Below are 26315 nucleotides of genomic sequence, written 5' to 3'. Positions count from 1 at the left end.
CCAGATCATTTATAAATATACAAGCCGTTAAGCCCGTTAAAACGGGCTACATCCCTCTGTCTCTCACCTCCCCCTCATTCTCTCTCCCCTCACTCTTCACCACCCCCTACCTCCCTCCCTCACACTCACCCACTCCTCCCCACCCTCCCTCTCCTCTCACTCAGTCCCTCCCTCCCACTCAGTCTCACTCACTCCCTCCCCCCTCTCTCCCTCACTCTCCCTCAGTCCCACTCCCTCCCTCCTCTCCCTCCCTCTCCCTCAGTCCCACTCACTCCCTCCCCCCCTCAGTCCCACTCACTCAGTCCCTCCCCCCCAGTCCCTCCCCCTCACTCAGTCCCTCCCCCTCAGTCCCTCCCCCTCACTCAGTCCCTCCCCCCCAGTCCCTCCCCCTCACTCAATCCCTCCCTCCCTCTCAGTCACTCCCTCCCACTCAGTCCGTCCCGCCCTCTCTCTCTCTCCTCCCTCCCTCGCTACTGGCCGCTGCCGCCGCCCGCTACCACCGCCGCCGCCCGCTGCTGCTACCGCCGCCACCCGCTACCACTACCCGCTACCGCTGCCGCCCACCACCGCCGCCCGCTGCTGCTACCGCCGCCCGCTGCTGCTGCCGCCGCCGCTACCGCTGCTACCACCGCCGCCCGCTGCCGCCATGTTTTTTTTTTTTTTTTTGACGCTGCCTAAGACCGACGTGCTCGCCCGCACATGCGCAATAGAGCTGCTCTCTACTGCGCATTTGCGGCACGTCAGTCAAGCGTCGTTTATCTAGTTAGATTGAAAAGCACCGGTCCATGTAGAGATCCCTGAGGCTCTCCACTGTTTACCCTTTTCCACTGAGAAAATTGACCATTTAATCCTACTCTCTGTTTCCTGTCTTTTAACCAGTTTGTAATCCACGAAAGGACATCGCCACCTATCCCATGACTTTTTCGTTTTCTTAGAAGCCTCTCATGAGGGATCTTGTCAAATGCCTTCTAAAAATCCAAATACACTACATCTACCGGTTCACCTTTATCCACATGATTATTAACCCCTTCAAAAAAGTGAAGCAGATTTGTGAGGCAAGACTTCCCCTGAGTAAATCCATGCTGACTGTGTTCCATTAAGAACATAAGAAAATGCCATACTGGGTCAGGCCAAGGGTCCATCAAACCCAGCATCCTGTTTCCATTAGTGGCCAATCCAGGCCATAAGAACCTGGCAGTAAACCATGTCTTTCTATATGCTCTGTGATTTTGATCTTTAGAATAGTTTCCACTATTTTTCCTGGCATTGAAGAAAGGCTCACTGGTCTATAGTTTCCCAAATCAACCCTAGAGCCACTCTCCAGTCTTCAGGTACAATGGTTGATTTTAATGATAGGTTACAAATTTTAACTAAAAGATCGGAAATTTCATTTTTTAGTTCCTTCAAAACCCTGGGCTGCATACTATCTGGGCCAGGTGATTTGCTACTCTTTAGTTTGTCAATCTGGCCTACTCTATCTTCCAGGTTCACAATGATTTTGTTCAGTTCATCTGACTCATCACCCTTGAAAACCATCTCCGGAACTGGTATCTCCCCAACATCCTCATTAGTAAACACGGAAGCAAAGAATTCATTTAGTCTTTCTGCAATGACCTTATCTTCTCTAAGAACCCCTTTAACCTCTCAGTCATCTAAAAGTCCAACCGACTCCCTCACAGGTTTCTTGCTTTGGATATATTTTAAAAAGGTTTTTATTATGAGTTTTAGCCTTCATTTCAAATTCTCTCTTAGCTTGCCTTATCAATGTTTTACACTTAACTTGACAATGCTTATGATTTTCCTATTTTCTTAAGATGGAACCTTCTTTCAGTTTTTGAAGGATGTTTTTTTGGCTAAAATAGCCTCTTTCACCTCACCTTTTGACCATGCTAGTAATCGTTTTGCCTTCCTTCCACCTTTCTTAATGCGTGGAATACATATGGACTGTGTCTCTAGGATTGTATTTTTAAACAAAGTCCATGCCTGTTGAACACTTTTAACCTTTGCAGATGCACCTTTCAGTTTTTTTCTATTTTCCTCATTTTATCAAAGTTTCCCTTTTGAAAGTTTAGTGGTAGAGCTGCAGATTTACTTATTGTCCCCCTTCCAGTTATTAGTTTAAATTTGATCATGTTATGATCACTGTTGCCAAGTGGCCCCACCACTGTCACTTCTCTCAACAAATCCTGTGTTCCACTAAGAATTAAATCTAAAATAGCTCCCTCTCTCATTGGTTCCTGAACCAATTGCTCCATGAAGCAATCATTTATTACATCCAGGAACTTTATGTCTCTAGCAAGTCCTGATGTTACATTTACCCAGTCAATATTGGGGTAATTGAAATCTCCCATTATTACTGAACTGTTTTGCTTCCCTGATTTCTCTTAGCATTTCATCATCTGCCTGACCATTTTGTCCAGGTGGATGGTAGTATACTCCTATCACTATACTCTTACCCAACACACATGGGATTTCTACCCATATAGATTCTACTGAGCATTTACTCTCTTGTATGATCTTTATCCTGTTGGACTCTATACCCTCCCGGACATAAAGTGCCATTCCCCAACAAGTTCATCCACCCTATCAATGCGATATAATTTGTACCCTGATATAGCACTGTCCACCAGGTCTCTGAGATGCCAATTATATCAATCTCATCATTTGCTGCTATACACTCTAACTCTCCCAACTTACTTCTTAGACTTCTGGCATTGGCATACAGACATTTTAAAGTACAAATTTTATTTGTATTAACAACCTGCTTTTTAGTTGATAGGGATAATTTGGAATTCTTTAGCCCAGGTGATTCTTTACTTATAGGCACATGGACTATTTTTGCTTTTATTGGAGCCTCTCTGTTGGGATGCCCTAACTCTCCTGCTTCATTAGTATATCTTTCAAAGATACATTTCTCCGAACCATGCACTGCTGAGGACTGCTGACTTTCCCCCTTGTTCTAGTTTAAAAGCTGCATTATCTCCTTTTTAAAAGTTAGCGCCAGCAGCCTGTTCCACTCTGGTTAAGGTGGAGCCCGTCCTTTCAGAAAAGTCTTCCCCTTCCCCAAAAAGTTGTCCAGTTCCTTATAAAACTAAATTCCTCCTGCCTACATTATCATCTCATCCACGTAATGAGACTCCGGAGCTCTGCCTGCCTCTGGTGACCTGCGCGTGGAACAGGGAGCATTTCAGAGAATGCGACCCTGGAAGTTCTGGATTTCAGCTTCCTACCTAAAAATTAAATTTGGCTTCCAGAACCTCCCTCCCACATTTTCCTATGTCATTGATGCCCACATGTACCACGATGGCCAGCTCCTCCCAGCACTGTCTATAATCCTATCTAGGTGATGCATTAAGTCTGCTACCTTCGCACCAGGCAGGCGAGTTATCAGGCAGTCCTCACATCCATCAGTCACCCAGCTATTTACATTTCTAATCATCGAATCACCAACTATGACAGCCGACCTAACCCTTCCCTCCTGGGTAGTAGCCCTTGGAGATTTGTCCTTAGTGTGAGAGGAGTATACATCACCTGGAGAGCAGGTTCTTGCTACAGGATCACTTTCTGCTACACCAGGGTGATGTTCTCCTACTGGGAGAGCTTTCTGATCCAAGGCAACACCAGGGCTGCCAGACTGGATTTGGGACTTTGCTACTGTGTCCCTGAAGGTCTCATCTATATACCTCTCTGTCTGCCTCAGCTCCTCCAGGTCTGCCACTCTAGCCTCCAGAGATCGGACTCGTTCTCTGAGAGCCAGGAGCTCTTTGCATCGCATGCACATGTACAACTTCTCACCGGTGGGTAAAAAAATCATACATGTGACACTCGATGCAAAAGACTGGGAAGCACCCCTCCCCCCCTTGCTGCTGCCTTCATCTTAATTTTGATCAGTTCCTAGTTAAGTTTAGGTTGCTAAGGGAGCTGGAATTAGATTACTTTAAATGTATAGGTGTATTCACTAATTAATCTGCTAGTGACCTACAATGGGATAATTAAATGCTCAACAAGAGCTGGTGCAATAATATGATTTAGATAAGAGCCTGACTGATTTTTAATGAGAAAGTGTCTCCTGCCTAAAAATCAAGGTTTGAGCTAGGGGTGGGTGGGAGGGAAAGACAGACACTAGAATTAACTCTCTCTGGCTTGCTTATTATCTCAGACATACACTAACTCTAAATAATATATCCCACTATTTCACCTCTCTCCAAACTTTTTTTAAATCCTAAGATTTCCCAAAGCTATACTTACAAATCCTCTTCAACCACCATTACGTTGATCTTCATTCAAAGGATTGAGAGGTTTGAGATTCATGCACCGTTATTCCTCTTCTACTGCAAAGGGTGCGGGGCTTCTGGAAACTGGAGCTGTGGAGTTTGAAGCCTGGATCACTCACTGTGACCTCTGGAGTCCTCTCCCGGGGGATGCTGGGAGCAGTATGCAGATGAGCCTTCTGTTCCTCTTCCACTGCAAAGGGTGCAGGGCCTCTGGAAGCTGGGGCTGTGGAGTTTGAAGCCTGGATCACGTGCTATGACCTCTGGAGTCCTCTCCCGGGGGATGCTGGGAACAGTATGCAGATGAGCTTTCCAATCCTCTTTACCCTGTTTTACCCTGCACAGCTAATAACAAAGCAAAGATCTTTGAGATGCCAATGGAGGTGCAGGGTTACTTGGACCAGGCAGGAGAAGCGGTGTCAGTATGGAGGCAAAGAGGTGCGGGAGCCTGACCTGAGGCGTGAGTGTGTAAGTATGTTTGCCTGAGCACATGGAACGGTAGGAGCCGGTCACGGCAGAAGACCGAAATTTCCAAGAAAGATGGAAAAGAACTGTGAGCGTGGCCAAAAGGGATATTTTTTTCTTTTTCTTTTCAATGTTATTTTTTAATTTTCCTTTCTTGAAGCGTGGGACCTAGATTTCAGAAACAGGGTTTAATTTTGAGATAGGTCTGGCGGAAATGGATCAGAGAAAGGATGAGGTGGGAGATGAGAAGGAGAGGGGGGCTGGGAAGGGGGTTGGGTGGGAAAAGGGCTTCAAATTATACAGAACTTTAAAAGATGGAAATTGGTAATGTCCATGGTACAGAGCTCATCCTGGAGGCAACGTAATTGTTGTGACCATCGCTGCTCGACGCCCTCACTCCGCCCTCTTTACCCCTGTGGCGACTCCCTCCGGGTCTGATGGACGGCTGGCTGCCGCAGCGTCTCCATGCCGTCTCCGGACCGGCTCGACGTTGCAGATCCGTCATGTTGCCTGAAGACCTAGGGCGTGCGAGCGCTCTGATTGAAGTACCAGCAAGGGTGCGAACCTCAGGGGTGTCCCCCTGAGATGACGTCATCCAATATTTAAAGGTCTCTATTTTGCTATCTAATTGAGTTAGCAAGGATAGGGGATTGCTTCGGCTACGCTCTCCAAGCTACTCTGCCTCCTCGGACTTACCAGAGGTACCCGCTCCTCGGGGGCCTCGCTCTTTTCTTTATTTTCATATTGCACATAGGAACCAGTACTCGCTCCTCGAGGGCCCATGTTCCTGGACACTCTGAAGATTCTCTACTGCCTGGAAGCTATCGCAGATACAGACTTTTGTGAGTTACCATCGCTCTCTCAGAGCTGTCCCTGGAACCAGGTACTCGCTCCTCGAGGGCCTAATCCTTTCCAGCTCCTGAGCTTCCTTGAGACCTTATGTGAGTTTTGTCATCTAGTTCTGTTCATGAACTCTGCCTACTCTGTCTACTCACTATCTATAGTTTCTCAACAGCTGGATCGCTGTTCCAGTACCTGAGGGACTACAGCCCTGCCGGGCATATCAGCTCACTACTGCCACCTCTGGTGGTTTCAAAAACCTGTTTAAATAAAAGAACTAATGAGTGTCTGTCTCCATACTCAAGCCTAGCCGGGGGTCCCTCTCGGGATGTCTTCCCGGGGGCGTGGTCATCTGCCACCAGCCCAGGGATCCACCCACAACTATATTTAATGCTAACAGATTGCTAACTCCCTAGCAGACTGCTAACTCCAATAACAACAGATTGCTGACTCCTCCTTCTTTAGGAGCCAATATTACTGATTGCTCCTCCTATCTGACTGCTCCTCCCATCTGGCATCAGATCACTAGCAGAAATATAACAGATTGCTACTCCTTGCAACAGATCACTAACAGCAATGAGGGATCATATGGCCAGATCGTACTTTTCTGGAATCCCGGAGATTGACCGGATATACATTCTCCTCCATATGAGATGCGGAAGAAGGTAGTGACAAGAAGATGGTGGGGGAAAGGAATTGTAATGGGGAGAAATGGACTTGGGAGGGGGGTGGGAGTTTGGCTGTTTTTGATGGGTGGAAAGGAAGGGGGGTTAAACAAAGGAAAAAGAGGGAAAATCTTGCTTGGTATCAGTTTGTAATACGGGTTGGGTTATGTTGTGGGATTAAACACTGCAGTCACTGTTTAATCAGGAGGGATGATGGTATTTTGTATAGATGTGATGTCAGTAGAGAAGAGGTGCTTTATAAGTGCTCTGCATGGGGGGGAGTTGGGGATCAGGGGTTGGATCTGGAGATTTATTAAAGGTTTGGAGGGGAGGGACTGGGAAGGAGGGTTGAAGAGACAGGGGGGAAATGCCTGGAAAAAGGTGATGCATCCTTGGCCACGATGGGTCTCCTGCCGAGGAATGAGGTCGTCAGAAATAGAGGGGGGGGGGGGGGGGGGGGGGAGAGGGTGAACAATGGAATGGGAAGGATTTGATATTCCAGGTGTTAGGTTGGAAGGAAAAGTTGTCTTATTTGTAGCTGTGGGATGTGGGAGTGGAGGTGTGTGTGGGGGGGGGGGTATAGGGAAGAGGGAGTTGATAAGTTGTAGTTTATTGTTGGGTGAGGGTGGGGCTATAAGAAGAAAAGACAGACAAGAAATATGTATTATGTTTTATGGTTGGCAGATCTCAGTTTTGAATTTTATTTCTATACTCGAAAGGTGGTGGCGAGTATGGAATTTGTTGGATTATGGCTGACTCTAAAATTAAACTAGTATCCTGGAATGTCAGAGGCATTTCCTCCCCAATAAAGAGGAAGCAGATTTTTCACTTAAAAAGCGCTCTGTTAAGATTACAATGCTGTAGGAGACTCACCTGACTGATCAAGTGCACAAGAAGCTGTGCAGAGACTGTGTGGGCCCGGCACGCTATGCCTCATTCAATTCTAAAAGCAGAAGAGTGTGCATCCTCATGCATAAGGATTTGCCTATTAAGATAAATAAAGTGGAAAAAGATCCGGGTGGAAGATATATCATGATTGAGGGGGTTCTTGCATGAGCAGCCATTGGTGCTGATGAACATTTATGGCCCTAATACAAATTAAAAGTCCTTTTTTTTTTACACAACTGGGGCACTCGGTGGGGGCGTTCTGGGCATTCCCTCTTCTGGCTGCTGGGGGTTGGACTGTGTTTGTAGACCCAAGAGTTGACAGAGGAGACCAGAGCACAACAAGGGATTACAGCAGAGGATGCAGGAAACAGATTTGCTAGATGTCTGGTGGGCTGAATTTCCCAGTGGAAGAGATTGCACATATTACTCGCCTAGATTATTATTTTCTTTGTTCGCAGGCTCTAGTGGGACGAGTGCTGGAGGCGGACGCTTTGCCTTGCTGTCTCTCAGACCATCACCCTGTGGAAGTCTCATTCGATACGCTGCAGGATTTGCCCATGGAAACTGAGTGTGTCTTTGTTAGGGCAGGAAGAATGTAATTTGGCTGATTGGGAAGGAGCTTAACGAAATACATTCTGCTGATGAACATAGCCCGGTGCTGCTTTGGGAGACACTGACGGCAGTGCTTGGAGGTAAAATCGTAGGATACTCGAGTTATTATAAAAAGATTTGCGAAGCTAAAGAGAAACCATTGGAAAGGGAGGATATTGCTAGATGATAGAGGGGATGCATAAATGGGGCTGGGAGGGAAAAATAAGGAGGCAGCTGGTGGCAGAAGGGCGTGCACTGGGATTGCTGGAAACTGATAGAATAGAGAAGGCGATGCCAGAAATGTTATGAACATGGAAGCAAAGCGGGTAGGGGACTCGCACATCTGCTAAACCGAAGATCTAGAAGTACAGTAATTACTAAAACAAGGACGACAGATGGGCGAGTGTCAGGAAGTGCCAGGGTTATAAATGATTCCTTCTGGAATTACTATGCTAGTTTGTGACCTGTTCCATGGAGGCAATTGCAGAGCACTTAATGCAGCTGCCTAAGATAGCTGAGAAGCAAAATGAGCAGTTGAGGAGCTGGAGAGAGCGCGGTGAAGATGCTTCCATTAGCTAAAAGTCCAGACCCTGACAGCTTTCCTTTCGACTTTTACAACAAATTATTTTCAGAGCTTGCTCTGCCCTTGGTCAAGGCATTTGATTATCTCAAGATCCGACATTGTCAGTATAGGACGACAGATTCTACAACTGTGTTAATTCACAAAAAAGGTAGCGAGGAGGAGGACCCCGGGTCTTACAGGCCCATTCTTTATTGAATGCAGACATTAACATTTTAGGAAAGGGGTTGCAATTGAGATTAAAAGGTAGACTGCCCCAGCTGGTGAAAAATGATCAGATGGGGTTTGTTAAGGAGAGACTGCCTACCGCGAACACTCGGAGAACTTCTCAAATTATTTCTCTTGCTAAACACCAGTTCCTATTCTCCCGGATGAAATTCGTGATGACTGAGGTAATCTGCCCGAAAGTTGTCGACCCCTGCTGTATGAGAGGCTGACAGCGCCTGTAAATGTTGTTCTGCCCACGGAAGGAGGACATCCATTTCCCGGGAGACTTGTTGACTTCAAGTCCCCCTTGATGATGTCGTGACCAGCAACCAGTCGGGAGTCTCCAAATCCATTCCTCTTTTGAGATGCTCCTTCTGTAGCCACCAGAGTAACCTCTGCCTCGCCTCCGGTGGTAAGGTCAATGGCATTGGGCTAGGAGGGACTTTTTCAGAGCACGCATATGAGCGCACGCCCATGGTACAACTTCTATCTTCACGGCCAGTGACCTCAGCATCTGCAAGTACAACCATACCGATGGACAGATCGCCGAACACAAAGTCCGGACCTGTCCCTAGATCTTCTGCATACGTGACACATTCCCTGGAAGAAACATCTCCCTGTGCCTCCACACATTTTGGCAAATGCTGAGGGATCTCCTCATATGGCAGGCAGAGCAGATCCGCAGCTTCTTGGTGCACTGATCCCCGACGCCACGCCTTCCACAGGGAAGAGCTCTATAATGGCTCCCCTCACGCGTTCAGGAGCAGCACAATGTGCAAGTAAAGAAAAATGGCCCCTGCCGCGTGTTCCTTGCACTGCCGCGATCACTCCGGACCGGCCCTGAAATCAGCGCATCAGCTTGTGCTTGCAGCGCGGCCTCCAACACGCGATCGCCACTGCTTCTAGCACTCCCGGTCGGCTCTCAGTGGTGCCTGACGTGGTTTGCGCTCTTGTTTTGTTTTTTTTTTGTTTGTTTTTTTTAAACTTCTCGGCCAGCCGCGCTAGAGAGGAAATGTCCCGCAGAGTAGGAGCCCAAAAAAATGAAGGCAGAGAGGAGGAGAAGGAGAGTAGGGCCAGAAAGAGAGAAGAGAAAGGCAAACTATGCAGAAGGGCTGAGCTCAAAGCCCTCCTTCCCCTGTCAGGAGGAGCACGAGGGCACCGGCCTGCACTTCACTCCTGCCCTATTCAGCAAGACGCTTGTCCGAGGGAGGGAGCTAAAGCTATTTCCGCAGGACGTCAGAATTCACCTGTTCAATCCAGGCAGGCTGGCGTTCACAGGCAAGGATGTCCTGCTGGAGACGGAGAAAATACCTGCTGGCTGGGGTTTTTGCTGGGTTTTGTGAGGGTGACCTCAGCGAGCCGCTGTTCTCTGTCTCCATCTGTTGGTTGGAGTGTGCACAACCCACTGGTGTGGACTGGCTTGCCCGGATGAAGGGGAAGCAAGAGGTTTCTGTCCTCCCTGAGCTCGCCTTAGGATAACCCATGTTACGATTTGACCGCCGGCCTCCCCCACGGTGCACCATGCACCAACACTGACCGGTGATTCCCCCTTGATGTGTCCTCTGCTAACACTAACCAGTGACGCCTTCTGTACTGCTAACAGGGATACACTGAAATCGTACCTGAGCCAATTTTGATGAGGCCATTGTGTTGGATGAAGATGGTGTCACTGGTGAGGTTTCCATGGACGATGGGAGGGTCGCAGGAGTGCAGGAAGCTGGGAATGAGAAAGATGCAGTTAAGAAGCATCCCTGGAGATACAATGGTCTGACAGGAGTCTGGAGAGGAAGGGAGCCCAGGGGCACTCACCTGAGAGCTGAGAGGATCTGTGTACTCCATCGCTTCCAGGCCTACCACAAGAAATGGTTCAAAGGTCACTTGAAACAATCATGTATCGGCTATCATTAAGCCAAGGCTCCGAGATGGTAGCAAAGCTATTGGCTGACAGGCCCATAATCCTATGTCCTCTCCCATTTCTTACTCAGCTATTAAGCCTGATTGTAATTGGATCCTTCTGTCACGGGCACCATAAAACGTACCACCCTGTCAGATTTCCTGGCCTTGTCAGGGAAAGCAAATGCAAAAGAACTCTTCCCGCTCAACAGATGGCAAAAGAGCACCAGTAGCCGGAAGGAAAAAGGGGTAATTTCAAACATCACTTTTGGCTGAAATATTGCTTATAATAGCAATAGGGACTGACACTGCGGTTCCCTCTTAGTCCACTAATGTTCACCCATCTTTACTGCATAAATAGAGGACTCCAGTGTTAAGTCACTAACCTGCCCATTGCTTTATGTCAGGACAGGGTGAAGCTGCTTCCCTGTGAGGCAGGACAGCCCTTCCAGTAACTGGGAGGAAGTCTCACCAGCCCAGTGCCTCAGCGGATCACACACACACACGCACACACACACACACACACACACACACACACGCACACACAGTTACACACCTTGTCACAGAGACAGGACATTACAGGAAATGTAACCTAGGTTATCCAGAGGAGGCTGAGCCAGGCCTGGTTTTGCCCACTGCAGCTCTGGATTTGTAGGCCCGATCCCGCTGGCCATCAAGCCTCTCCTGTGCCTGCTATGGGGGGGGGGGGCGACGCTGCAGTAACACAACTTGGCAGACGACTCTCTGGTGTGCTCTTCATGGCCTAGGACCCAGTTGATCTGGACAGGGTGCAGGCTTGCCAGCGTGTGTCCTTTTCTTATTTAATTTATTTAAAACCTTGTAGTCCGCAGCTTCCGAAGAAGTCTGTTCAGTGCGGATAATAACTTTACATACATAAAGCAATTACAGAAGTACAATAAATCAATAATTTAAAAGATCAGTTTCCAAAAACGTCCTTAAATAATATCTCCTTAATCTGTTCATCCCGAATTCCTTCCTATCTCTTTCTTTCCTCGGCTGCTCTGGCAGAGTGGGTACAACAAATGAGAAATCCCGGGACTAGGTTTGTTCATGCAAGTAACGTTGTGAGCTGGGAGCACCTGAAGAACGAATTCTCCTTTCTGGCACACACCAATGCAAACCTTTTTTTTTTTTTTTTTTTTTTAAAGAACACTAAATGTCTGAATACAATAATTTGTGAATGATCACCAGCAGCCAAAACGTAGATCTACTTTCCACTGGTAGCCAATGGAGATTTTTTTTAAAGCTGGAGTGATATGTTCATGCCACGGCAAACCCAACAATACTCTAGCAGCGGCGTTCTGTATTAGTTGTAAAACTTTTGTTAATTTTTATGGTAGACCAAGCCATAAAATACTGCAATAATCTAAGTCTCCCAAAACTGGGGACTGCATTAGTGTCCAAAATATATCAGGTGGAAGATAGGATTTTAGTGGTCGTAAGATTTTTGATTTATAGAACATCATTTTTGCTGGTTGACCAACCTGTGATTTAAAGGTTAGTTGTGAATCCAATATGATTCATAAACTATGAATAATATTTAAAAAAGGAAAAGCTGGTTTCCTTTAAAACATAGTTGGCATCATTTTCTAGAGCAGTTTTCCCTACCCACATAAGCTTGGTTTTGTTAATGTTCAAAACTAGACCATTCACAAGCAACCATTCTTGAATTTGCCTCATAGTTATAGAAAATTTTTGTTGGTACCGCATTATGTTCAACACTGGGAATAAACAATTGAACATCATCTGCATATAAAAAAAATATATGACCCGCAATGTCTGTCGAAGCTGCACCAATGGATTGAGATAAAGATGAAAGAAATTCGAGGATACAGCAGAACCTTGTGACACACCCGACTCAAAACTCTGCCAAGAGGAGTCATTCCCATCCGTATCTGCTGCTTCCTATCCTTGAGGTAAGGGCTGAACCAGTTCAGCACATATCCTGATAAACCTAAACTAGCTGGTCTTGAAATAGCAATCCTATGACGAACAGTGTCAAAAGCGGAAGCCAAATTAAGCAGTACCAGGATACCACTCCCACCATGCTGGACACGACACAATAAAGTGCCAAGCTACGATACTAATAGCAGTTCTGCATCACCACTCATCAAGAATATCGTTATCAGAGAGATAACCATCAATTTGCATGCCAACACATTTTTCCAGTGGGGAGATTGGATATAGATCTATAATTTGAGAGTTCCATAGGAGAAATGTTATTATCCTTATGCATAGGCTTCACGGTTGCTCTTTTTACAGATTCTGGTGCTACACCTTCTTCTGCTTCTTTCGGGGTGGGGTGGTTAAAATCGTCTGATGTGGTCTGTTTTTTATTCTTGATTTGGGGAAACATGATGTGGAAGATTTTTTAAATGTATTTTGTATTTATTATAGCTTTATTGTTGTGTTGTACACTGTCCCGGCCAGCCTTTGCTGAGCGTACAGTATATAAAAGTTGGAAATACATAAATAAATAAATAACTCTAAAGGCTTATTTCTAGCATAATAATCCTTTCTAGCCTAGCCTTAGGTATTCCTCTATTCACACAAGGAGGCTTGGTAATCAAATTTCACACCAGAGCCTATGCTTTCTCCATTTTCTCTCTATCTTGCAAAGGTTTTTCCTGATATTAATCAAGGCCTTAGTGAACCAAGGTGCAAGCTTGTGAGAGGCTCTAACCATTGTAGTCCATGAGTCCGACTGGTTTCGGTAAACCGTAAAAAGACTAAGGTTCCAATTGTCTATCAAATGAGTTGAGGAAACATCTTCCCAATCTTATTTTTTTAATTTCTGTGGTCCAATCAAGCACAAATTGATTGGAATTCACAAGGGAATGAATAATCTTTTCCATAACAACTAGTTAAAAAAGAACAAGGTAATGATCCGACCATAATACCTCATTAATACCTAGATTTAAAATTCTATTAGCACACTATCAACTACAAAATAGCAGTTCTAACATATGTCCTGCCCTGCTGTCCTTTGCGATCTGGCATGGAGTGGGGAGGTTTTGAGATATCTACCAATCCATCTATCAACAGAAAGGCCATGGCCTCTGTCAACAGGTACAAGCAGAAAGACAAGATGGCTGCTTATGTGAAGTCATGGGGGGATCTGCTGAAGTCACTTTCTCTCAGGGGGAGAACCCTGGTGATTCACCAGCTGATAACAAGCATTCTCCAGCACAGGTTGAGCACCCTGAGTCTGACTCCTGAATTCTTGGCCAGGACCCAGAAAAAGTTGCTGGATTTCTTCTGGGCCGTGAAGCACTGTAGGTGTTCTAAACTTCCCCCAGAAGAGGACAGGCAGGGCCTGGGTGTATCCAAAGTCAAGTGTACACCTTCCAGCTGCAATCTCCCCAGGGGCTCCTGTGTGTAGACCCACCTCTGCAGTGATGCTCACGGATTTGTTATTTCCTTTGCTAGCAGTAGAACCTAAGATATGACTATCGGTGTTTCTGTATCTGCCTCAGTAGTTTCAGCAGAGTGCTATCAAGGCAACACAGAAGAAAGCACATGGAACTATATATAAGCAAGTTTAAGGGGAAACTGCTGCTGTCTTTGGTTGTATTTCTGAGTTTCTAAGTATATATTCTTTTTTCTGGGAAATGTGCCGAATGCCAGGAGTCTGGATCAGAGACATAACAGAAAGGTTACTGAAACTTCTTGAATTCTCTGCCTACTCATCCATGTAAGCACCGATGATACCAAAAGAAAGGGCTACATCAGGTGAGTCAGAATCCAGGTGGTATTCTCATCTATCCTTCCAGTCAAGGCTAAAGTCATGTCAAGGGACAGAGTCATCCTGGAGACAAATACACGGCTATGTGGACAGTATCTACGACAAGGTTTTGGTTTCTTGAATTATGGTCTGATATTAAATGAAGATGATCTGCTGAGAAGAGATGGGATAAACTTGTCAAGAAACAAAAAGAGTATCAGTGCTCCAAGACTTGCGAAATTAGAGAGGAGAGCTTTAAAGTAGGTTCACAGGGAGATGGTGACAAAAGCCCACAGCTAAACAGGACATGTAAAAACTGGACTTTCTGTGTTCTCTGATCGTTCTAATTCTGTGACCGAGGCTTTGGGAATACTGGTTCTACCGAGCTACCTCATGTACAATCTGGCCCTCGTGAGTACATGAACTGTTGAGGCCATATAGCCCAGAATCCTGCCGCAAATCCTAATTGTTATGGATGAGCTGCTGTACAGGCTGAGTACCAAGAGTATTTATTTAACGTTTCTTATATACCGACATTCGTTAGAAACATCACATCGGTTTCCATAAAACAAGAATGAGCCAACGTGGCTTTACAGTGAAACTGATGTTAAAACTGGGGAGGTGGGGAAGTGGAGGGGTGGGGAGAGGAGAGGGAGGAAATAAGGTAGGGGTAGAGTTAAGGCTTAATAATTGGATATTATGTACAATCGTTAAATGCAAAAAGACATTATGTATAATCATTAAACGGCAGTGTGTACAATAGAAACTGTGACGGAAAGTACAATTGGAACTGAGGCTGTTCACCCAATCATAGGTACTGTTCACCCAATGACAGTGAGTACTGTTCACCCAATCATAGGGAAGGGAGATTTTGACATTTTTTAGTTGTGATGGAGTCTTTTCTCTTTCCCTGTAAACTCTAGTTGGTGATTTGGAGATAGGTGGGATTTTCTATAACTGATGATGAATCCCAGAGTACCTGAGATGAATCACTAATTGCAAGCACTATTTTGTGAGGGCTCAGAATTGCTCTTGATGTGACAGTCCTCTAGGTATTGACTTTGCCTTCTGAGGTGTGCAGCCACCACCGCTAGACCCAGTGTGCAGCCGAGAGACTAGAATGAAGATCTTGTATTGGAAGTGATGGTCCCCTACTAAGAAATGCACAAATTTTCTTTGATCTGGATGAATCGGGATGTGCGTATGGCCTTTTCCAAGAAGAATAAAAATCTGGAATGAGATAATGCCCCTGTACAGGTCATTGGTGAGGCCTCACCCGGAGTACTGTTTTCAGTTTTGGAGACCGTATCTCAAAGGAGTCAGAGACAGGTTGGAGGGGGTCCAGAGAAAGGCGACCAAAATGGTGTGGGGTCTGCATTGAAAGGCATATGAGATGAGACTGGAGGACCGAAATCTGTATACCCTGGAGGAGAGCAGAGGAGATATGATACAGACTTTCAATACCTGAAATATATTAACAATGCAAAGGAATCAAACCTCTTCTGATGGAAAAGAAGCTGTAGAACTAGGGATTATAATATGCGATTCCAAGGGGGTAGACTCAGGAGCAACCTCAAGAAATATTTCTTCATGGAAAGGGTGGTGGATGCATGGAATTACTCCTGGGGGAATCCTGCATATTTTATATTATTACTCACAGTCTTTGAGTAATTCATGTAAAATGTAATACAGAAATGTTATTACTCAAAGATGCAGAGTTTTAAATATTTTGAGAAGATTTCCCCTAGATGTTCACTGTGAGAGTGTCCCTTCCACCCTCTCTCCCTACTCCTCTGGCCAGACCCTTTTCACTATGCCCTCTCAGGCTCCAACTTCTTAACTCCCCACTAACTCTTCCATCCCCCTCCAGGCTCAATCCCCTTCCACACTATCTCTACTCCCCAGCCCTCCACTCCCAGAGTTTGACCCATCTCTCATGCAACTCCTCACACAGGCGTCCTCTGTCCCTCTCTCAAATACACCCCACCTCACACAGGCTCCCTTTTTCTAGCCTACACACACACCCTCACGCAGGCTACCTCCTTCTCACCCTCACATTCTCACCCAGGCTCCCTCACGCTCACCCTCACATTCTCACCCAGGCTCTCTCACTCTCTCTCTCTCTCTTGCTCACACACACACACACTCTCACACAGGCTCCCTCTTGCTGGCACACACACCCTCACATAGGATCCCTTTTGCTGGCTCAGCTGTCAGCTCTCTCATTCTGCTGCAGGTGCACAGCTATCCTGGGCCTCTGTTTCTTTCTCCTTCCAGGCCTAATTTTTGGCTATGAGCGGGATGGCCTACAGCCAGGCCATCCCATGCCATCCTTGGCTGCAAATGGCATAGTGTCTGCATGAAGCTCACTGCCGTTCTGAGCCACAAGCGGGATGAGCTCTGCTTGCGGCCCACCACCAGGTCTCCTCCGTCCTTGGCTGCGAGTGGGATGGGCTCTGCTAGCAGCCCGCCACTGGGTCTCCTCCATCCTCAGCCGCAAGCGGGATAGGCTCCACTCGTGGCTCGCTGCCAGTTCTCCTCTATCCGTGGCAGCGAGTGGGATGGGCTCTGCTAGCAGCCCGCCACTGGGTCTCCTCCATCCTCAGCCGCAAGCGGGATAGACTCCACTCGTGGCTCGCTGCCGGTTCTCCTCTATCCGTGGCCGCGAGTGGGATGGGCTCTGCTTGCAGCCTGCTGCTAGGCCTCTTCCAGTCTTCAGCCGTGAGCAGGATGGGCTGCACTCGTGGCCCACCGGTCTTTATTGTTCTTTGGCCGTGAGCAGGATGGGCTCTGCTCGCGGGCTACCGGGCCTTCCTCCACTTTGGGGCCGAGGCAATAAATGAGTGCGGAAAGCGGGCGCTCAGTGTTGAGGAGCCCGCTTTCCTAACTCGTGCCCAGCCACCTCTCCCGGGAGCGTGATGCAATATGTAAATGAGGGATCGCGTTGCCAAGAGGCGCTAGGGAGAAATGTGTGCCCCTAGTGCCTCCTTGGCAGCGGGCGTCCAGGAGAGGTGGCTGTCAGCGAGTTAGGAAAACGGATGCTCAATTTTACCAGCGTCCATTTTCCTAACCCGTGCGCAGCCAGGGGTTAGGAAAATGGACGCTCGTTAATTAAGCGTCTGTTTCCCTAACCTGACTGCCGGCACTTTTTAACATTTTTTTTTAACCTTTTGGCTCCTCCGACTCAATATCGCCAAGATATTACGTCAGAGGATACACAGAAAAGCGGGTCGGTGCAGATTTATTTTTAGATTTGGGGAGAATAACTGATAGCCTCATCAACATGCATCTGCATAGATCCCCCTGATAAAGACATTTGAAACATGGTCCCGTGTTGGGGGAGCCAGAGAAGTGTTGCAAATCAAGATTTATTAAGATAAGCTGCCAATTTTAAATGCAACAGCAAAATATAAAAATTGGCTGACAGCTGGTTATTTGGGAGCCATGATTACATCTTTAGCTGAAGAGAGATTATAACAAGTATTAGCCTGAGAAGTCTGACCTGATGATCGAATAAGGTATTCTATTGTTTATTATCTGTCATTGTTCACATTATCATAATTTAAAAAAATCTATCTAAAAGGCTTGTATCGGGCTTGTTGTGTCTGTGTGTGGCCACCAGGTGGTTCCTGGAACGGTGGAAGGTGCACTGTGCAAAGACAATATGATCAGTCTGCAAAGCCCTGTCGCATGCACATACACAGAGGTGCACACACTGGTACCCACACATATACACAAACACATGCATGCACACAGGAACACACACAGTACACACACACACAGGCAGGCAGACACACACAGAGGCATGGGTAGCCACAACTTGCACAGGCACCCCCACATACCGGCTCCCTCAAACACACACACACACACAGGCAGACATATACACAGAGGAACAGGTACCCCCACATGTATGCCCCCCTTCCCCCAACAGGTTATTGACCAGATAAGCAAAGCAAGGCCAGGTAATGTTCACTAATATGCTCTGTCTGCAAAGCCCCTGTTTCTTATGCTCCCTGAAAGAGGGCCAGGCAGGCACAGGCACATAGGTGCATACAAGCAGGGCTTCCCAAACTTTCAGTCACGGGGACCCCATTTTAGTACTTGAAAAGTCACATGACCCCAGAGGATGACCAAAACAAATTAGCAGGGCTGTGGTTCCCCTCCAACCAGCACTCCTCCTCCCCCTCCCCCTCCCTGCCCTCCAGCGGATCTCCTCTCTTACCATTCTTCCCTCCATCTCTCACCCTCTGCTCCTCTCACCTTCCCAGCCCAACTCCCTCCAGCCCATTTCACATCCCCTCTGCTGATCCTCTCTCAACCCATCTGTCATCCCCTCACTCTCTCCATTCCTCCTCCTCTCATCTCATCTCTCTTACCTCCCCTTCTCAGCTCAGCTCTCCCCCAACCCTTCCTTCATATTCCCCCCTGCTGCTCCCCTCTCAACCCATCTGTCATCCCCTCACTCTCTCCATTCCCTCCTCCCTCTCATCTCCATCTCTCTTACCTCCCCAGCCTCAGCTTCTCTCCCCCAACCCTTCCTTCATATTCCCCCCTGCTGATCCCCTCTCAGCCCCATTTTCTCTTACATCCCTCCAGTTGATCTTCTATCGTTCCCCCTTCTCTCATCCTCCACAGCCAATCCTTCTCCACTTTATCCAACCCTCAAGCCCCTCCTGCATCTCACCCCTCCCTTCAAACAGACTCCTCCAAATATTTTCCTGGCCAGGGACAGTGACAACGTTTTCCTTTGGGACCTGGGCCAAACGTGGATGACAACTGGTGGGAAAAGAGGGAAGGCTGATGACAGGGGCAACAATATTAATTTCAGTAGGTTTGGTGGTGGGTGAGAGGAGAGAACCAGGAGCAATCTCCACTGATCCAAAACACACGCAAGCTTCCCCTCCCCTTACAACTGGTCCCTAATGAAAATCAGTAGAGGGCCTGTGGGCTAGTGCAAGCTCATGGGCCTTGCAGCGGCCTTGATCCCATCTCCTGGATGGCTGCCTGTTACCACCAAAACTTATGCATAAGAAGAGCCACTGCAGAGCCTGCGTGGAACGTTTGGCCGATTGCAGCTCCTTTCCGTGCTCAGCCTCATTCACACCATTAGTCCACCGACGCCTTACATGCCATTCACTGCTCTGCTGTGGAAAACCAATGCCATTACCTCTAGGTTCACGGGGTTTGTAGGCCCCATGATGGGAAACCACGCTGAGGCACCCCAACTGATCACCTTGGGCTGTCGGGCCATTTAAACTGCGCTTCCACTGACATCCTGTACCTCAGCGACAGGCCTCCTGCTGTGTGTTTCCTTGCCTGCAGTGTGAGTTCCTGCCTTGCTTCATTCCAGTCCTGCTCCTGCCTCGCCTCATTCCAGTCCTCCGCTTGTTCCTGCCCTGCTCTTTCCCTCTCCTTGCACCTTGCGTCCCATTCTTCTCTTTGATTGACCTCCTGTGCCTTGACCTCTGCCCGGATAATGACTCTGCCCGATTGCTGCCTGCCCTATCCTCTGCTATATTCCAACTCTGCCTGACCGCTCTCTTGTGGGACTCTCGCCTGAGTCCTGCTGGCCTCAGAACCCAAGGGCTCAACCTGTGGGGGTAGAGGCTGATAAAGGTGAAGCCTAGTCTTAGTCCCAGCTCGAGCGTGTCTGCCTGCAGTCATCGTGGGCCTTAGCTGGTTTGCTTGCTGGGTTGCACCAGTCACACCACAACCCAAGGACTCACAGTCAGTGACACTGTGAGCGCATGCTGGCTCACAGGCCCCATGCTGACTTCGCTACTAATGCTGCTGCTGCTGGCACCTGTTCTGCCATTTGAGGCACTTGTGACCCCAGCTGAAGGTTTTGTGACCCCACTGGGGGACCCGACCCACAGTTAGGGAAGCCCTGACTTAAAACCTCACACATGCATGCACACAAATGCACAGAACCTTGCACAAGCATGCACACAAGCACATAAATGTGCACATGCATACGCACACACAGGCAGGCACAGGCAGACACAGAGACATATATATAAACAGACTCCCACAAACACACACTGGCACAGGTACCCACGCAGACAGGCAGAGGTATCCACACACACAAACAGGCACAAGTCCCCACCCACACAGGTACACACACACACACACACAAACACATACACACACACACACACACACACACATGGGCTGTTATAGACCCGACTACCCAAGCAATGCAAGGCAATTTTCGCTAGTATATATATAAAAGTGAGCCCCAGAGGAAGTAAGGAGGTTTTTAAATCTCAACAAGTTATAGATTTACTCCTAAACATTTCTGATTTTCTTTCGGGAGGAAGTTTCCGGCCACTCTTCCTCCCCAGTTGGAATAAGAGGGGAGCTGTTTGTTATGCGCTTATTCCCCTGATCTGGGGTTTGAATTGCTCAAGCAGTAACGTGAAGGAGACGTGGACACCCAACCGGTCCCTGACTCTGGGAAGGAAGAAGAGTGCTCCAGAGGAAGGAGCAGAGCTACAAACTGAAGAGCGCCAGGAGGGGCGGTGGATCCCCGGTGGTGCAAGGGAAGCCTTTAAGGGAAAGGAATACCTGTGTTCCAAGGTGCTCCATCCCATAGGGTCCCTTCAGTTCAAGGATAAGGAAGGGACCCTAAGGGATGGAGCAAAGGATTTCTTCAGTAAAGCTATATTGGAACACCAATACTGTGCCCAGCTCCATATTAGCATCTATTAAGGGACACTTAACTAATGCCTTGACATGGATGGGAGTCGCAAGAATTGACAACAAACCCCCTTGCCCTTTAAGAAAAGAGTAATAATGCCTGTGGGTTCTTCCAGAGGAAGCCGGGGAATCCCGGCAGAAACCTCTGACCTAGCATGCCGCTTGACACCTAGACGCACACTCATGTCCAATGGAGAGATAACAGATGTTCTTCCTGACAGAACCAAAGTGACCCTTCCTCTACATTACAGGTCATCAACCAGAAGATCTGGAAAACTCAGACAACAAACCAAAAGAGAATTCTTTGTGAAGGTTAAATTACTACGAGATGCCAGAAAAGAAAAACAATCAGCTCCTGTTTATGAGTCAGTATTTAAAAAAAAAAAAAAAAAAGGCTCATAATGTTTATAAGTTAGTAATTATAATCATAACTACAGTGCAACAAGATAAGCTAGACAGGATGACTGGGCTTTCAGCCATCTATGCATAACTTCTTGATGTAAGTAGACATGTAGGTATAAACACTAAGGGCCTGATTTTAACTTGAGTAAGGGGGCTTTTGAAAATTGCTAAAATATATGCCATTGTATTGTCTATATCATTTACTTGTGTAAGTGCACTTTACTTCAACATAAGAACATAAGAAATTGCCATACTGGGTCAGAGCAAGGGTCCATCAAGCCCAACATCCTGTTTCCAACAGAGGCCAAACCAGGCCACAACAACCTGGCAATTACCCAAACACTAAGAAGGTCCCATGCTACTGATGCAATTAATAGCAGTGGCTACTCCCTAAGTAAACTTGATTAATAGCATTGAATGAACTTCTCCTCCAAGAACTTATCCAAACCTTTTTTAAACCCAGCTACACTAACTGCACTAACCACATCCTCTGGCAACAAATTCCAGAGTTTAATTGTGCGTTGAGTGAAAAACAACTTTCTCCGATTAGTTTTAAATGTGCCACGTGCTAATTTCATGGAATGCCCCCTAGTCCTTCTATTATCTGAAAGAGTAAATAACCGAGTCACATCTACCCGTTCTAGACCTCTTATGATTTTAAACACCTCTATCATATCCCCCCTCAGCCATCTCTTCTCCAAGCTGAACAGCCCTAACCTCTTCAGCCTTTCCTCATAGGGGAGCTGTTCCATCCCCTTTATCATTTTGGTAGCCCTTCTCTGTACCGTCTCCATCGCAATTATATCTTTTTTGAGATGTGGCGACCAGAATTGTACACAGTATTCAAGGTGTGGTCTCACCATGGAGCGATACAGAGACATTATGACATTTTCCGTTTTATTCACCATTCCCTTCCTAATAATTCCTAACATTCTATTTGCTTTTTTGACTGCCGCAGCTCACTGAGCCGACGATTTCAATGTGTTATCCACTATGACGCCGAGATCTCTTTCCTCGGTGGAACCCAACATCGTGAAACTACAGCAAGGGTTATTTTTCCCTATGTGCATCACGTTGCATATAGAACACATTATTAAAGAGCTATTCATCCTTCTTAATTCCTCCCGCCTGGAGGGCTGTGGTTGGATGCCTCGATACCATTCAGCCCGGCCATTTCAGGACTCTTTGGATCAGTTTTAGGGAACAGTAAGGATGTTTGTGTTTTACACTTTGGGGAGGCCTCCCAGTTTCACCCTGGAGTTTCGTTTGGAAGCGACACCTCATCAAGCACTCCCTGCCAGAGGGGGTCCTTCTTCCACTAATTTACAGAAGAGATATATTTTTATGCCTGATTCCCTTTTGGGGTGAAAGGGCTCTTAGCCAGAGGACTGCAGACCCGTGAGGGCGCTCTAAACCCCAGGTGGACAAGCACCAGTGAGGGATCCTGCTGAGAGAGACAGCGAGGGCTGAGGATGTATCCAGTTTTACCTTTTGCAAGTATTTTCTGGACATGAACAGCGTGGAGCTGTTTTTTTTTTCTGATCCCTCCCTCCCCACTGGGATGTAGTGCGTGCATAGCCTGATCCCCCTTCTGACTTTTTCCCAACAGAAGTCCTCAGCAACAACTAACGATAAAAGAGAAATGCAGGGGGACCTCATTCGGTTCTTCACACTCGTGGGAGCAGGATGGGCTGGGCGTCCAGGAAGGAAATGGAGTCAGGTGGGTCTGTTTTGCTGGGAAGTTGGGGGACCCACCAACAGGATTCCCGGTTAGCCACTGGGTGAGTTGTGTGCAACTAAAATCACCCACCAGGTGGCTGAAACACAGGCCACCTCCCTACAGAGAAATACCCACAGGTACCAGCATTCAGATGTGACTTCATTTTTATGGACAAATGGACTTTAATTTATCTATTATCAAATCAGGAAAGTTTATTCTTACCCTCGGAGCCTGGGCCTGTCTGATTTGTCCCAGCATCTCAGCCCAATGGGATGCACCGACTACCTACACACACACACACACACTGAAAGCAAGGCACCATGGTGTCTGGGCCATAGACGAGAGCTTCGCCCCATAAAAAGAATCTCCCCCCCCCCAGGGTAAAGAGGTAAGCGTGGGAGCGAATGCTAGCCTGGAACATCCCCGGAGAGAAATATATTTCTTTGTGTGCCCTTTAGAGTAAAACCCCCAAGTAAGGGTTGCATATATAATAAAAGGGAGGAGATTGTTCTAAAGCCGCTTACCTGAGTATTCTCAGCTCTAGAAAAAGCAAGAGGAAATGTCTGTGGAGATTTTGCACTCATCTTCACCTTACCTATCAGTGCAAATACTGCAGGTGAAATGTACCCGTGGCACGGGCAGTAATAACGTATCAGAAAATAACACAAAGACATCCCCGCACATCAGCACATGCAGACCGCAGCGCGACAGCACTTTCTGCTTAGGTGCACACCCAGGCGATAACTTAGATTCAAAGCCCACGCAAAAGCCTTGCCACACACTGACCGGACAGACACTGACGCGTCCCTACCCGTGCGTTCATTGTTTTCCGGTTTTTCTTGGTTTTCTTCAGAAACTGCCTGAGGCTCCCAGAAGAGACGTACTCCGTTATAAATACGACCTGCGAGACACGGACAGAAAGTGGGACGCAATCAAACAAGCGATCAAGAACCAGTTGCTTAAAAGAGCAGAACCGAGGGGGCCCCTTCAGCCTGCGTTGGTGTCAGGCGCAGGGAGAGAGGGGATCCCTCGGACCGTGTTAGGGGTCAGGCACAATAAGAGGGGCTGAGACCGGAGCAGACAAAGCATATAAAGCACAGCACAGAGCCGCCATTCTGCTCCTTAATCCTTCTCCACCCTTCCTGCCATCCAGGGACGGGGGGGAGAGCAGACACTGCAGGGCAAAGCGTAAGCCACTTTGCTTCCTGGTCCAGTCCCTTCTTATTCTTCCCCCACCTCCCCTCCCGTGTGGAGGGAACAGGAAGAGAGGGGTAAAGATGGAGTGGACAGCAGAGCAAAGAAGACAAAAAAACCCAAAACTGTATAAGGATCTGCCCGTAGTGCCCCCTCCCGTTAAAACAGAGGGAACTCATGTCAAGAAAGGGGGGGGGGAAGCTATAACAGGGCAAAACCCCACTCAGCCCAGTCGGAGGGGAGGATGTGATGGAGGGGTTGCGGGGTGCTAGACAGAAACAGGGATAGATGAATCTCCACACTCACACTTCCCAGCCCCTCACAGTGTTCCTTACCTAGAAAGAAAGACAACTGAAAGTTGCCAGTGAGAGAGCAGGTGTCATGTGGATTGCCCAACAAGCAACACAAGGTTAAAGTGACAGCACAGGCAGGAAGCAGAGAAACAGCGAAATATAACAATCAGCCACAAGGTGGCGTCGAGCTGAAAAATGAACATCTGGATTTTCAAATGTTGCGAGCGTAAATATTAGCAGCCACGCGTGTAAAACAGCACATACGAGAGTATGTGCTGTTCCAGAAACCTCAACATAGACGTGTGGATCAGGGTCCGCGAGTAAATTTGCATGTGTAAAAAAAAAAAGGGGCGGTCCATGGCCATTTTGAGGCGGGGCAAACATTTACAGGAGTAAAGTTGCTATTTTATAAGCAATTCGCACGTGTAAATGCAGCACCTTACCCGCACAAATTCACACATGCTCTATTACTGCAGTAAGTGATCATAAACATCTGAAAAGTGAAATACTGACTGAATTGGGGGACTTCAGGCTGAAGAGCCGGCAGGGTGTCGATGACCTGCAGGTGGACTTGTCAAAATGGTAGACTAATTGGTAAAACTGGTATTTTCATTGCTATGCAAGTTAGAAATTCTCCTGATTTACACATGTGAAAGTCAACTTACAGGGGGGTAAATGTATCTAATTTATGCGTTTTAAATCTATTTGTGTATCACCTTAAAATCACATGTAAAAATATGCGGGTATAGAGTTCCCTATAAGTTCCAACTAATCCAGATAAGTTCTGTCTGGTTAAGTAGCAGAAAAACCATTTCTTAGCTGGGTAAGTTTTACAACGCTACTTATCTGGCTAAGGCTTGGATTTATCAAAATGCACTAAATATTGCCTGCGATAAATATTTTTGTAAACACTTTCAAGTTATTACTGTTCTTTTAATTTGTTTCTCCCTTTTTGTTGGGTAGACCTCATTACAACTGTCCATTTGGGGCTCTTACTGCCACAACCTCTGCCTACAACGAGTAGAGCCAGCACTCTACCTGCCCTTGGGCTTCCCCCAAAGTACTCAGGCTACATTGATGTCTTCTCCAAAAAGGAGGCTGAGACTCTGCCCTCCCACAGGGTGTATGCCTGTGCCATTGACCTGCTGCCTATTTCTGAACCGCTTCATGGCAGAGTATATCCTTTATCCATCCCAGAGACCAAAGTGATGATAGAATATATCAAGGAAAACCTTGACCAGGGTTTCATCTGGCCCTTTACTTCCTCGGCTGGGGCTGGCTTCTTCTTTGTCTCCAAGAAGGATGGCTCATTGCGCCCATGCATCGACTACTGAGGGCTAAATGCGATTACGAAGAAAGAGCAGTACCCTTTGCTGCTCATCTCTGAATTATTTGACTGTCTCCAAGGATCCAAGTCTTCACAATACTAGACCTCCACCGGGCCTACAACTTAATTCGGATTTGGCCCAGAGATGAGTGGAAGACGGCACTGAATACATGAGACAGGCATTATGAGTACTTTGTAATGTCTTTCAGTTTATGTAATGCACCTACCGGGTTTCAGAAAATGATGACTAAAATCTTCTGAGACTTCTTCAACATTTGTGTCGTCGCATATCTTGATGACATTCTCATCTTTTCCAAGGTCCACAAGTCTCACCACCAGGCTGTCTGTCTAGTCCTTCAGAGACTGCGAGACACTAAACTGTACGCAAAGTCAGAGAAGTGTATTTTCAAAAAGGAAAGCCTCCCTTTCTTAGGATATATCATGTCCAGCAAGGTTTTTCACATGGATGCCAATAAGATCAAAAGCATCCAAGATTGACTGCAACCGATTTTCACGCCCTGCAATCCTTCCTAGG

General features: G+C 47.1%; 1 protein-coding gene across 2 annotated transcripts in view; it reads right to left on the bottom strand.

Moving 5' to 3' along the window:
* Positions 1–26315, bottom strand: part of NRBP2 (nuclear receptor binding protein 2) — a 132058-nt gene that overhangs the window by 27396 nt on the left and 78347 nt on the right. For both annotated transcript variants that reach the window (XM_029592258.1, XM_029592257.1), the window contains exons 4-6: positions 23778–23867; positions 10317–10357; positions 10130–10224 (exon numbers count right to left, since the gene is read on the bottom strand). In XM_029592258.1, coding sequence (XP_029448118.1) covers positions 10130–10224; positions 10317–10357; positions 23778–23867 — 226 coding nt within the window. The remainder of the gene's footprint in view (positions 1–10129; positions 10225–10316; positions 10358–23777; positions 23868–26315) is intronic.

This window comes from Rhinatrema bivittatum, chromosome 2, assembly GCF_901001135.1.
Source record: "Rhinatrema bivittatum chromosome 2, aRhiBiv1.1, whole genome shotgun sequence".
NCBI classification, from domain to species: domain Eukaryota; kingdom Metazoa; phylum Chordata; class Amphibia; order Gymnophiona; family Rhinatrematidae; genus Rhinatrema; species Rhinatrema bivittatum.
Note: the sequence above shows the minus strand (reverse complement) of the source record. Positions and strands in the feature narration are given on the sequence as shown.